General features: G+C 35.8%; 1 protein-coding gene across 1 annotated transcript in view; it reads right to left on the reverse strand.

Moving 5' to 3' along the window:
* Positions 1-14,191, reverse strand: part of PTPRN2 (protein tyrosine phosphatase receptor type N2) — a 688,626-nt gene that overhangs the window by 17,493 nt on the left and 656,942 nt on the right. Inside the window, exons 18-20 of the mRNA XM_029911620.1 lie at positions 13,614-13,780; positions 7,490-7,543; positions 5,170-5,234 (exon numbers count right to left, since the gene is read on the reverse strand). Of these exons, the coding sequence (XP_029767480.1) occupies positions 5,170-5,234; positions 7,490-7,543; positions 13,614-13,780 (286 nt within the window). The remainder of the gene's footprint in view (positions 1-5,169; positions 5,235-7,489; positions 7,544-13,613; positions 13,781-14,191) is intronic.

The following is a 14,191-nucleotide window of genomic DNA, read 5'->3' on the forward strand; positions in this document are numbered from 1 at the left end:
AAACCATATTTAGTCTGTCAACTATGGTAATAAACACTCTGTAAATTCTGTGTTTACAGTGGAAACTGGCTCCTAGAACTAAATCTTCTCTCATTTACCCCAGTATAAATCCAGACTAACTGCACAGAAGTCCAGGAAGTTGATCCAGATTTACATCATTGTAACTGGAAAACAGAATTTGACTTAATCTTTATACAGAGACATAAAAGATAATATTTGTACACATTAGTGTTTTAAATTGGATTTAATCTGTTAATTTTTACACAGGCTTCTTTTTAGTGGAGGTGACCTCTCTATTTTATTATGCTTGTTAGATCTGTGTTATGAACAAACAAAAGGCCCTAGTAAAAAGGGATCTGTTTAGCTAAATACTTTGGCATACTGCTGTTGGTAATGATGAGTCACAAGAGGAACTAAGGAATCCTTCTAGCTTTCACATTTGGTTTCACTGAGTTTGGCTATGCTACGTCCAATCTTTACGCTGGATTCTCAGGTTCTGAAATTTATAATGTATTTCAATAGAATTTGAAAACTCATATTTTCCCTCCTCTAAATTCCAATGGCTTCAAAAACACAAGCAATTAGTATCCAAAATTCAAATAATTATCTGCACTATGAAGATTTTTCCTGTCCTCTCAGAACAGGAAAACAAAACTGGAAATCTCATATAATTTTCCTTCAGATTCCTTCCTTCCTTCCTTCATCATGCCAGAGAATACTCCAGTAACAGTCTCTTGTAGTATTTCAGTACTTCTGGTCACTACCAGAATGAAGAAGGGCAGAAAAGAAAGATGAGGAAGGGAAGAATGCTAAAGTTCTTCTGAGTTTCAAAAAAGAAAAAGCCCAAGCAGTTCAGGTTTCGTGTGGCTTTAGGGGAAAGTTCAAATGGATTATTTTATCTAAACCAGCTTCTCCAGCCCTGTGAAAAAAAGCTAAACAAAATCTTGCTGAATGTATTAGTGTGAACATATGAATGAAGAATGTTAAACTTCATAACAGGAAATTGCCGCTGAAATGCACTGTAGAAGCATTCTCTAATCATCAAAAGACCATGAACTGTCATTTTCTTTCCTCATTCAAACACTGAACGTGCACACTGATTTCAAAGGAAACCTCTAAACTTTTCACACAGGACCAAAACTTGGACTAAAATGTGCATCTGGGAACTGAAAAGGTGGTATTCCCTGTGCACTTTTCTGTAACACCCTTAAAATTCCATTGTTCATTGAAATGGAATATCATCATTTAGAGGTGTCAAGTCCTAGTGCCTTCAGTAAGGCTAGATGTGAGGCATCACTCAAGTCAATGGGAATGTTGCTACTAATTTCAATAGTAGCAGAATTAGACCCTTGTTATGACACTGCTCTGCATAAGGAATAATATAACCAATACCTATAGCAAAAGTACCAGGATGGCAAAGCATAGCACTGAGGCTAGTGGAACTGTTAAATATAAGAATAAACTTAACTGTAAAACTTTTCACTGACCCCATGCTAGCGGAATAATTTGGACATTTAGATACAACTGATACAATTGATTTGTGACTGCAGAGCATAAAACTGAAATTGAAGAGACTGCTCGTGTTGAAAATTTGTTACAGAATGGATATCATTGTCATCTGTCTTAACTATTCCAATTTTATACAATTAGATTATTTAACATGGCACCTGTAAACGAATGGATCTTACAATGCACAGATACAGCCACGATATTTATAATAAAGAGTATACCATAATTCATTACAAACAGACAGCCCAACAGGAAATCCTTCATGATGATATGCAAAGTCAAAGGGGCTCCAAAAATGCATGCTGACGTTGTTTGAATAACAATGGCAACCGGGGGACTGGAATGTGTTTACTCAGCACAGTGCTTCCCCCAGCATCATGAGAACTTTTCATATGCCCTGCCCTCTACTCAAACACAAAATGCAGGAGGAAATCCTTAACATTTATGAGGAAAGTATTCTGGCAGTACCATTTCTATGATCAGTGTTAGCTTCAATGTTCCCATGCAACCACAACTGAAGTGCAGTAGAATAGTGTGGGAGTTTTTTGGGGGTGTGGGTATTGAGGTTAACTTGGCAAATGTTGGTTCACTGTTTGTGAAGTTGTATCACTTATCAGGGAATATGAAATCCTTGCCAATTGATTTCTGCTGCCACAAATTTGAATAATTTAAATAACTGATTGTTTGCTTTAAGTGTATAAAACAGTATAGTTTAGTGCAACTCTGACCAGCTGTAGTAGCAGTAGATTTGAATTTATAACATATTTTAACAGATGTATTAGCACTAATTTACTATGTGATTGGGAGTGCAAATTTTAAACAACAAAAGCATTTACAGTTAAATATCTAAAAGAAAGCATTTCAAATGTAGAAAAGTAAATCATTACATGAAAAAGAAGCACCCTTTTCTAAATCTGCCCTATTAAAAATCCCACTAAAGAGCCAAAGCGTTTTATTGATTGTTTTCTACTTTCCCACTGCTGAAACTAAATAATCCTCTATTTACATTGATTTAAAAATGCATTATTGTCTACTTTCTAATAAACCAGACAGTGGAACAAGAACTCAAATTATTCTAAGTTTATTCTTAAAAGTCTTTTTTTTTTTTTTTGAAAGACTGAAGCCTTAATCCTTAAAAGCCTTTTTGAAAGAAATGTTAGTAGATGCTGGCCTTGCAGCTGGGCCCAGATTGAAAGTGCACTTACATTTTTCTGTTTAGAACTGAAGGACTCTAAAGTTAGTGCTAGCACTCCACATAAAAGCTTTGGAAATGGCATTCTTTGGTACTCGTGCAATTCATTCTTTAAGAAAAGGAAATGGAAAGAAAGATTTCATGTCCAGGGCTTCAGGCCTTTGATCATTTGATGAACATTGGATCCTCAACCTGGGCCTCAAACTTCTCAGGCCAGACAAAGAAGGCCTAGGCCTCACAGACTGGGCCTAGATTCCTGTCAGAACAAAACCTTTGGCTGCCTCACAGTGTGACAGCCTGGGAAAGGCCCACCTCAGCAGGGTTGAGATGCCCGCTTTGCCCTTTGATCTTTCATTTAAACTACAGCCAAAGCACCAGGTCAGAATATTTCAAATTGCACACCCCCATTGGCAGAGGGGAGCAGGTCAAGAACAAAATGGGGGTGACCAATCTAAAAAGCCCTGTGACTCCTTTCTTTGGCCAGTTTCACATGACTTGTCTTGTATTGTGCAACACTAAGCCCACACTTAAAATGGAATTTGACATTACATGGTACAATGGAGTCAATAAATGACATTCTTTAGTGCTCTTACAACAAAGTCAACCCTTCCTTAAGTGGTTGAAAGCCTGAAATTAGAAAACATTTCTCATTTATTTCTCTATGCGAGCAAATTTCATATATTTTAAATCTAGTTTTCATCACATCCTCTCCTGGCTGATGGCTGAAATGAGTATAACAAATATTTAACAGAGGTGTACATCAGTTTTATCATATATCACAGCTATTATTTGGAGAGATGAAGTTGCCACTTGAAATATAAATGTACCGAGTAGCTGAAATTCCTACATATTCTTTCACAAAACACAAAGACACTTTCCAATGAGACTGGAAAAAATCATCTCATTTTGCTGGAAAATTTTCAGTCTGGGACTTGGCAAAAGGCAGGCACACAACTTCTTTTCACATCAATAGCAAGTTCCACATGATGCTCAAGGGCACAAAACATAGTCCTTTGTGTGTGTGTTTGATGAGACATGTTAACAGTCAGAAACAGGGGAGAAGAAATGTCAAACTCCTGTATCTGAAGGAATGGAATGTCATTATTTCTGGGACATGACAATTTCAGAAGCAACAGAAAGACTGCAAAACATGGATTTTATTTTGAAACTATGTATAGGAAGCTGACTAAGATTAAACAGTTCATTGAATTAACTACTGTTGGTACAGTGATTAGAAGACAAAATGCTAAATATTATTTCTACATGTATATGTCAGCTAATCTGCATTATCGTTTTCTTGTAAAGTGAAAACTCACATACACACAGGGCAAGATTGTGACTGGCCACAGAGCTAGTTTCAAAAAAGGGATGTAGAAAGACAGTGATGGGAAGGCAGTAGACTGCTATTTATTTATTTCTGAAAGTGCTAGGTGCTGTACAAACACAAAGGAAGACACATTCCCTACCCCTAAAAACCTTACGCTGTGAGACTATAAAACAAACAGATAGAAATGAGGTGAAAGAGGTACAACATAGAAGTAAAGTGTCGATTGACCAAGTCCTTATGAAATAGGGTAGGGCTTTAAAAGTGTTCAGCATTGGCTTGCCTCTGCTCCCACTGAGGTAAATGACTAATGCTGAGCACTTTTGAAATTCCCAACTATTACACTTTTAACACAGTGGGTTATTTACTTTATTTTACTGTCTATTTCTCAGACAATGACTATCTCCATGTACCCCAGCATTTCCCATAATCAAATATTTATTGGGGGAATAAAAAGAAAGAGTACTGCATCCTTCCCTAGGGGAATCCACAGACTTTAAAAAAATAAATAAAGGTATAATATATAATAATGTTGATTACCTATGATTTTCAGCTGTGCAGCTAACACCCTTTATAAATAGGTGCATTTCACAGATGGGCAAAATGGAGGCACAGAGAAGTTAAGTGACCTGTCCAAAGTCTGACAAACAGACAATGGCAGAGCTGAGACTAGAATGCCGGTCTGCCAACTCCCATTCCATTCCATTGCCATATCTACTGAAATACTCTGTCTCAAAAGGCAGGCAATTGTGTTTAAACTACTGCTGCGTAGGTGAGAAGTGCTTGCACAACCCACTGAAAGGAATCAATTTACTGATTAGATAGACAACACTAAATATTTATCATATAGTTCAGGCTTTTTTTTAGCTGTAATAAATATTTAAAATAATAAAATTAAAGATACAAATCCTGCCTCTTCCAATAGCATACATGTGTAGACTCCATTCATGAACAGCCTTTTTTTTTATTTTATTTTTTTTAAATCACTATGAGCACTGAAAATAAACTTAAGATCATTCAGTAAAGGGTACAATTTGCCTCTAATTTATTCTTGGGCCTTCTGTGAATACTTCTCTGTGTGTTGCTATGGTAACACCGCCACATCTTTCAGCACTGAGAAAGCCACAAGCTTTTTGATTCTCACCTTTGGCCATTTTATTGAGAACCATGTCAATTAGAATGTAGGTTCCACTTCTTCCTGCACCATCACTGCCAACAAAAAGGGAGAAAGAAAAAACCATCAATGAACATCTAGACTCGAGAAAGAGAAAGGTAGCTATCATTATTTTTATACTGTGTCATACAAGGGGAAGAGAGGATAAATGGGGAGGGAAACAAGAGTAAGAGGAGAGGGAGAGAAAGCTTGCAATGGCTTTAACACACACAAGCTGTTCATGTAGGATTAACTATTGTTCTACATGGACAGCAGGGTTTTGTTTTATAGAGCAAAAGATGTGTTTATTTAAAAAAATAATTGAACAACAGTGAAAGGGTCAGTAATCCTAGAACAGGCAGCCATTTCTATGCACAAAGTGTTCACATAACAAGCGTATGGAATCTTGTATCCAAGATCAAGAATCATACAACAGGACAGTCACACGAGAGCTAGGGAATAGAATAGCATCTAGAATCCTCCAAAAATGATTGCTAACTCTATTTGTACTTGCGCAGCTAGGTTAGTCTGCATATGCCCAGAGTGGTGCATTTCCCTTTCAGTTACATTCCACTCTCCTTGACTCCCATCCAAGAACTTAGAATATTTTATTACTTAAGGATCAAATTCTTTCTTCACCAAGAAATAGGATACTAGACATCTGGACTTGAAAAATGTCTCTATTGATTTCTTCTCCCACCCTCCTTGTTCAATTCTGCCTCAATTGCAATGAGTGGAAAAAATATTATCATGTGATTTCTAAAAATTATCTTTAACCTTAGGGTATTTCCAATCCTCCCTTGGAGATGTGTGATCAAGCCTTGTGAGAAGGCAAAGCTCCCTAATCTGAATGCAGCTTGTGTTCCTGTCAGGGAGCAGCTTGTAATTGGCAGCGTGATGTTCTTTTATGGTTGCTGTTAGCAAACATAATTAAGACTTTAAGTAATAGACTTTTTTCACTTCCCTCCCCAATATTTCTAAAAATGGGCATGTGTGACCAATTGATTAGTCATTTTTTATCAACTAAATTATTTTTAGTGATAGGTCGCTTTGTCTACAGTATTACTAAGGAGAAAAAACACAACACTGTAATGCGCTTTATAAGTTCCATTTACACATAGGCTATGAAACTACATCTTTGATAAGCCTCCATTAATGGGAGAAGTTTGATCTGTATCATTTACTAGAACAATTTTTGCAGAGAGGCAGCCAGTGCTACTAAGCTCTCTCTCTCTCTCTTTACCCCACGCCCGATTCCTGACTGTGAAGGAAACAAAGAAACAGAGTCTTATTAATTCATCCAAATAGTGAGTGACAATGTAGTGGCCAGACCTAATAAAACAAGAACTGCTAGGCTGAATGTTAGAGACATTTTCATCGGTTAGATTAAGAGAAGGCCTGCAAACATTTTAAAGGACAGATCTTTCTACATTATATTCCTTCCTTCTTGGACCTCCTTAGTGAGACACAGGCTCCCCTCCATATTGTGCATCATCTTGGAGTGTATCACCACACAATGTGTTATATGATCCTGTCCCTCCATAATGATCTCAGCAGGCTTGTGACACATGCAAAATATGCTGCCCCTCCCCCCCACTAACATGGAGGAGCACATAATAAGCTATATGTGGTGTTTCCTTCCAAAGTTATGATCTTTCCCCTGATCTTCCTGTCCAAAAAAGCATCTTAGATAGAAAGGAAGTGGCTAAAGAATGAGAGCATGGCATTCACTATGTATCATGGTCCCTACAACTACAAAATCTAATATTTACATTATTACTTTATGTTTTGTAGTGACCCATCAAACTGCTCCGATTTACATTCACCACACTGGCAGGCCTAAAGGGAATTTACGTTTAGAAGGTTTAAGCTTACTGCCCAACCAGTGGGCAGTTTTCCCCATCCCGTTTCCTCTCATCAGGATTATTAAAAACAACAAAAATAAAAACATTTATCTAAATATTAACAATGCAGAACACAGTCTAAATTGGGAATACATGGCACTGCAATAACTTTGACGCATATTTCTGAAATCAAAAAGTTGTAAATGAGATTTTAACATACAGAAATCAGATGTAACTTGTGAATTAACATCTAAGATAATATTAAAGGGCAGATTTATATGAAATCACACCATCAGCTTTACTAGCATAAGAACTAAACTAAATAAATACTTTGACCTGGTTCATGAGGTATCATCTTATTTGTGTAGTGATATATCTAAACCTTTAATGTGCCCATTTGGTTTTATTTATGTTAATTTCTTACAGCACAAAAACTTCTCTAAAGCTATTTTAATAATTGTACTTGCCTGCAGTGAACAATTACTGGACAAGAACGACCCCTGTAGCACTTGTTTACTTTTCTGCAATAAAACAGACAAAAATTAATAAATATATTATGTACAATTTCCTAAGCCAACTGTCAAAAGCATAAATGGTAAGAAAAAGCAAACATTCATCCCTATTCTTAAAGAAATATGCAGTTTAATTAGCTCATGTTATAATAAATAACTAAGTTACATACATAGTTCTGCTTCAAGTTTGTTTCTATTTTTCTGTTACAACAAATAAATTTAAATTTCAAACATTGTTTCATGATACTCATATTTGCTGGTTAGCCAACAAATAAACACACTCTCTTCCCAAACTCTTTGCAGGTTAGGCAGAATCTCAGGTTATGTATCATAAGATGTTTTGATTTTCAAGGTGAACCTTGAGTTCATGAACTTTCTCACAGAAATTTTTAAGTGCATTGTGTTAAGCCAAAATTGAAAGCAGATATTACAGTCAGAATAATGTGGTCTTGTACAAAAAAAAAAAAAAAAAAAAAGAGATTATCTCCAAAAAAGCAAAGAATAACTACTCTAAAGAACTTCTTTCAGACATCTAATTATTTATGGTAGGGATAACTAAAATACCAGGGAGCTATGTGGCTATGGTCCCAATAGAAGAGTTTTACACACATAACATTTATAAGTAGTTTTATTATCTAGATTTCTGGCTAACCAGTCTGAAATATTTGAAAAAATATATCTGAAGCCCAAAAAAGGGCTACTAAATGATATGCTGTTGTATTAATGTATTGGGACTAATACCTATTCTCATATCAACGCAGACATTTAAAAATGTTGAAGCAAACCAAGATACTCAGTATGGGATATTGAATACATGACACTAAAGAACTAAAATCTATTTAAATAGGTTTAAAAAAAAAACGTGCTACTGCTCTAGATATATTTTACATGTGAAACACATTACTCATCTAAAAATGTAAAGTGTCTATACATACATTAAAAACGCAAACAGAACAAAGGATAAAATGGGAAAGTACTCTTTCTAAGAAATCAGAATCCTTCCCTCTCCTTGATTAGACATTTGATCTTACTATAAGGTGTGCTATAAAACTATTTTATAAGACAGCTTCCAAAGGAGGTCTAGATGCACCAAGGTGCTAACTGTTAAGAGTAAGTATTTAACAGAATCTTAACTGCTAAGAAATGTGATAAAGTGTGCTGCTAGAATCTGGCAACTATGAGTATTAGAAATTTTAAAGCATCACTAATCACTTGAATCATTTAGTTCTTGTCTGTTCATCTATATTCTGTAACATCTGTGCTGGGTAAACATTCATATATCTTTAAAAATGGTTTACAGCATAGCCTAAAGATACTTAAGGATCTATGTTTGAAAGGCAGTCTTTCAGATGCCCACAACTTGACCTAAACAGGCTACCAATGTTACAATGATGTTCCAAATAACTCTGTTTTCACAGCTGGCCTTTTGTCATATAAGAGTCTAACCAGATACCATACATAGTAATAATGATACTTCATTCTTGTAAAGCACATAACACTTGCGACAGCACTCTGAAGATATAAACATTAACAAATGAATCTTCATAAAAACACACGTGTGGTTGATAAATATGATTAATCCCCATTTTAGTGGGAGGTAAACTGAGGCAGAGAGGTGAACAATATACCCAAGGCTTCAGAGCAAATAATTAGTAGAGGTGGGACTAGAACTCAGGATTTCTCTATTCCCACTCATGGGCTTATTTTTGTAAACCACACAACGGCTCACAACTCAACATAGGGGTTTTATCCATATTCTTACTATAACAAGAGTTAATAAGTACATGAGTTCTGATAATGTGCTAGAATAAGTCACATTCTCTGCAATTGTGTAAAACCACTAAAGAGAACCTGACAGCGGAAATTAAGTATGCTCTCTATCTACTTTCACTAGGGTATTTTTACAGGTACTGACAACAAGCTAATTTATTACCATGCAAAACCTGAACAACCACTACCCCCCAGTTTTAAAAGATTTTTCTAATTGAAGTGTTAGATTTTTCTGTACAAATACATCTTTTAATTATTTCTCAATGTCACTTATACAGGAGGCTTATAACCATCAGATAAATTTCATATTTGGGAATCAATTGCGTGAACACAAAATTAAACTGGATATTTAATTATTTCTTTATTACAGGGTAAATTAGATTTCAAATATCTATAACGTAACTCAATACAATGATATGTCCAATCTACAGCTGGTCGCTCTCTACCCTCCTCCACCCCCACCTTGACAGAGTAACTTTCTCCATTTAAAGCTAACAAGCTGTGTTTGTGATTTCTTTTGCACTTGTGTGGTTCCTTTCTTTATTGCATGGCAACTTTTCCAGGATATTAAGCATGTTGTGATTAATTACAGAGGAAAATATACTCTCAACAAAAAAATTGCACTAAACCTATTTGTAAATCAAACAGACAGAGACACATGTTGGGAAAAATACAGCTTATGTTTATCATTTTTATTGATAAAAGTTTCAAACATTTTTATCATCACACATTTCAGAAAACACATTAAAACAAAGGGGTTCAGTCCAGCTGATTCCTAGCTTAGTCTACAATTTTAAGAAAATATTTAAGAAATGCACCAGTATCCCATTTCTAAGCAGAGTGAATCGAAAACTCATCAGTAAGCAAAAGTCTTGAATGCTTAAGAAAATATATATATATATAAAATATACAGGAAGAATTAACTTAGAAAAGAATGATTAGTAATACAAACCAACCCTTGGCTCATTGAGTGAAAAAGAAATCATCATGCAAACCATCAGCAAGCAAAGGTCAGAGGTCGTTAGAGGCTCAGAAAAGGGGTTTCCCACATTGTCCCTGCAGCAGAGTCACAGTTTCCAATGATCACTTTTGTGACTATGCAACTGGGCTCATATTACTAGCTGCAACATCACAAAAATGACACTGGCAACCGCTAATTAGCTGGCAAAATAAGAATTTGTCCATTTTTAAAGTGAGCAGTGTTAGTAAATGCCATTGCACACAGCAAGAAGTGATAGCATAATATATATATTTTAAGCAAAGCCCTCACATGTGATGCTAATTATCTTTTAGCTTAGCAGTCTCTCTTTAAAGTGTAAATGTGCTCCCTCTGGGCTCAAGAAATATTTAATTACACATATCAGTGCATGACTAACAAGCTAGACCAGAGTTATAATGATTGGTCTATTCTTCAAAATGAAATGAGGACTCCAGAAGCATTAAAACTGACCAATGGTCTCTGTCGCAGCCTCACCTTTTAAGCACTGCATTTTGTATGGACTTCTTAATATATATTGTTTCAGCAATTTGTACCTAAAAGAACTATGTTAAAATACGATAGTTTTTTTCCTCTAGGTTGGATTCATCTGCTACATGCAACATCATCTAAAACACTGATACACAATAGGAAGAGAAATGTAAACTTTCAGTTTCCAAAGAGACTTACAAAATTTACTTCAATAACAGTTATAGAATCCATATTTCCATAGACTCTGGGCAAGGTAATTTTGGGAATCCAATTTTTCTTGGTGATGAATTATAAAAATAGAGGGTTGGTTATGTATATGCTTAACTTCATATATGTATGTGAATATATAAATATACACATATATCCATATATATATATACAAACACATTCAATGCACATAAAAACATGGATATTAAAGGGATGAGAGTAGCACTTGCTAGCACCACTTTAAATAAGGGGATGTCGATATTCTGTCTGACACCCATTCTGAGGGCTTTATAACTCAGTTGTGATAATTCACCACAGGTGAAACTTTAAATAGCAGGTTTTGAGTGTAAAGCATTTATTCTAAAAACCAATTCTAAAATAATCTCAGCAATAGTGCATTACCTTTTGTCATTAAAAAAAACAACGTAAGATGGCCAAGAAACTGAGAGAGTCATAAAAAGCAGCTATTGTGCATGCAAAGATTACTTTTCAGAAGAATTTTACTATGCATTCAATATTATGGATCTATAATACAAAATCTACACTCAAGGAATGGTTATGGTAGGATGTGAATACATATTAAATGAACACTGAAAACTCAGTTAAATCTTAACAGGTTCATTCTGACATCTACCTCAAGTAGGAAGCATGCCAAATGAACTACCTTCCTCTTCCAGTTTTCTTTTCTTTTCTTTTAAAATACAGTGGGACCCTTTCATAGTGTTGTTATTCATTTCCCACACAACTTCATTATAAGACTACACACTTTTTGAGTCAGGGATCATGTCTCACTACAGGCCTGATCCTGCAGTGAACTGAGTAACTTCTATTCCTACTGAAGTAAATGAGAAATGAAGGTGCTCAGAACATTAGACAACCAGGCCGTATGGATCCATTAATGTTTTCATGGCAATCCATAGCAAACTTTCCACTGACTGCAAAGGGGCAGAAGCAGGCCCTGTGTTTGAACAGTTCTGTGGACTTTTACACCATGATAGAATTGATTTTATTAAATTGTTTATTAAAGTGGAAATTCAGAATTGCAGTTTGCATATTGCAAAGCATGGAACCAATTCAGGACTTTCACTACAGGATAGTTCACTATAGGCACTATTCTATTGCACAGTTCCATTAAAAAGAAGGAAATCAAGCCATAAAAACCACATTACAGTAATATTAAGAGTCTGGATTAGAAGCCAGGGCAAAATCCTTGGAAAATTCAATTACGGCTCCAACTCCATTCTTATGCTAGTGCTCCCTGTTACTCCCTCCTCCTATAGTTTTGCACGAAGACACTGTAGCATGTATAGAGCATTGCCCTGCCAAAATGCACATTGATTTCAGCAGGAGCTGTATCTGAGTATCAAACCCAAGATACTTAAGGTAACCCACTGTATATAACGTATAGGAGCACAGTGATGGCTCAAGGATGGAGTTTTGTCCTTAATTCCAAGGGTAACATTTTGCCAGCAGACAATTATGCAAACTCCCACCAACTTCAGCTGGATTTAGGGCCAGTTTCTTCCCTCAGATGCACATGCATAGCTTCCACTGTCTTCATTTATTGGAGGGCAGAAATTGGCCTTAAAATTCCTTGCTTTTGAGCATTTAACTGAGACCTTTAAATTACCTTAGCAGTCTGTAGATTAACATTACAGTAAAGAGAAAACTATACGCTTGTATTTGGTAACTTGCAGGATTTTGAACTGATTGCTCAAACTTTTCAGAGTCTCTTTTCACTGGCCACAAATTTATCACTGTGGAGTATCTAGCACAAATTAACATCTACACTGTACACATTAAGCATGGTTTGCAAGCAGAATGAGATTATTTCACTCCAATCTTTGTCATTCCTGGTTTTAATTTTGAAATTTAGATTAACAGTAAATATTCAAAGGATCCACTATTTAATTAGAAAGATGAAAAAGTTTAAAAGTTTAAAATTTTGTCTCTGTATATTAGTATGGCACCTTTATTTTAAGGCAATATCAACTTCCTTTAAAATTCTTGAGAGATCATTTGTCAGAATTTGCCTCTCCCTCCCCAGACTTTTACCCTCTTTCAACCAAATAAACTCAAAGGGCCTGACCCGGTGGTCCTTAAAGGCATGCAACTCCCACTAGCTTGTCTTCACTGGCCTATAACTCAATGGTAGTTTAGCATGTACACACTGCACAGTGATTTATTTGTGAGATTCCTGCAGCGAGGGTCAGAGGGTAGCCACACAAAAGGTCTTGAAGATGCAAACCCAGGTAAATAGTTGTGAAACAGAGAAATGCAAAGCCACAGGAAAAATATATAGAAGAAACAAATGCATTCATTCCCTGGATAAGTGAGTGAGTCTTCAGAGCCAAGGAACAGTTAATTTGTGGGAGAATATGGAAAATTACCTCAGCCTCCCTCTCCCTCTACCCTGTTACCAAAAAAAAATAAATCACTGTTTCTGCATACATATTGCAGAACAGGAGCCTACATTTGTATATAAACATATTGTTCTGGCTTCAAAAACTTGGTATAGAGTTATTAATTGAGGGACCTCTCTCCAGTACGGATATAGAAGATAACAGAAAGTGTTTCCTATACAAATAGTTCCCCAAATTTGTATTAAATAGACTGTTATGCTTTGTGTTGTACCTGCGAAAATCCAGAAGTGACCTTGTGGAAGCAGGAACTTTCTGATCATGCCAGCTAAGGAAATGGAATTGTGTCACGGTTCGGGTCTCATTGGTCTGTAGGTTTTTCAAGTAGAAGCTCCTCACTAGGAAATCCTCACACCAGATGTGCTCAGAAACCAGATTTACCTACATTACGTAGAAAGGAAAAAACCAGCAATCAAGAATTCAAGTTGAAAGTTGGTCTTTCAAAGACTATGGAATCCTTTTGAATGACAAGAACAAGCATAAGATTTATTTATGAATTGGCAACACCATGGGAATAGTTTGTTATTTAGTAGCTATTGTAGCTGTTCTTGCTACAGGGTTGGGGAGTAATTTTTTGTTTCATTAAATTACCTTTAACATTTCTAGATAGTTTTCTTAGAAGTCAAAAAATCTCCAAGTTGAGATTTTAGACTGATTATGATGGGTCATATATATATGGGAAAGACGCTGCTTGATAATATGCCTTAAATCTACCCTTTCATTCTTCACTTGGATACACCCACAATGCCTTGCCTTCCAGAAGATTGTCAAGGATGATTTGAGTAGTTTTCT

Source organism: Terrapene carolina, unplaced genomic scaffold (assembly GCF_002925995.2).
Source record: "Terrapene carolina triunguis isolate 2854851 unplaced genomic scaffold, T_m_triunguis-2.0 Scaffold111, whole genome shotgun sequence".
Taxonomy (NCBI): domain Eukaryota; kingdom Metazoa; phylum Chordata; order Testudines; family Emydidae; genus Terrapene; species Terrapene triunguis.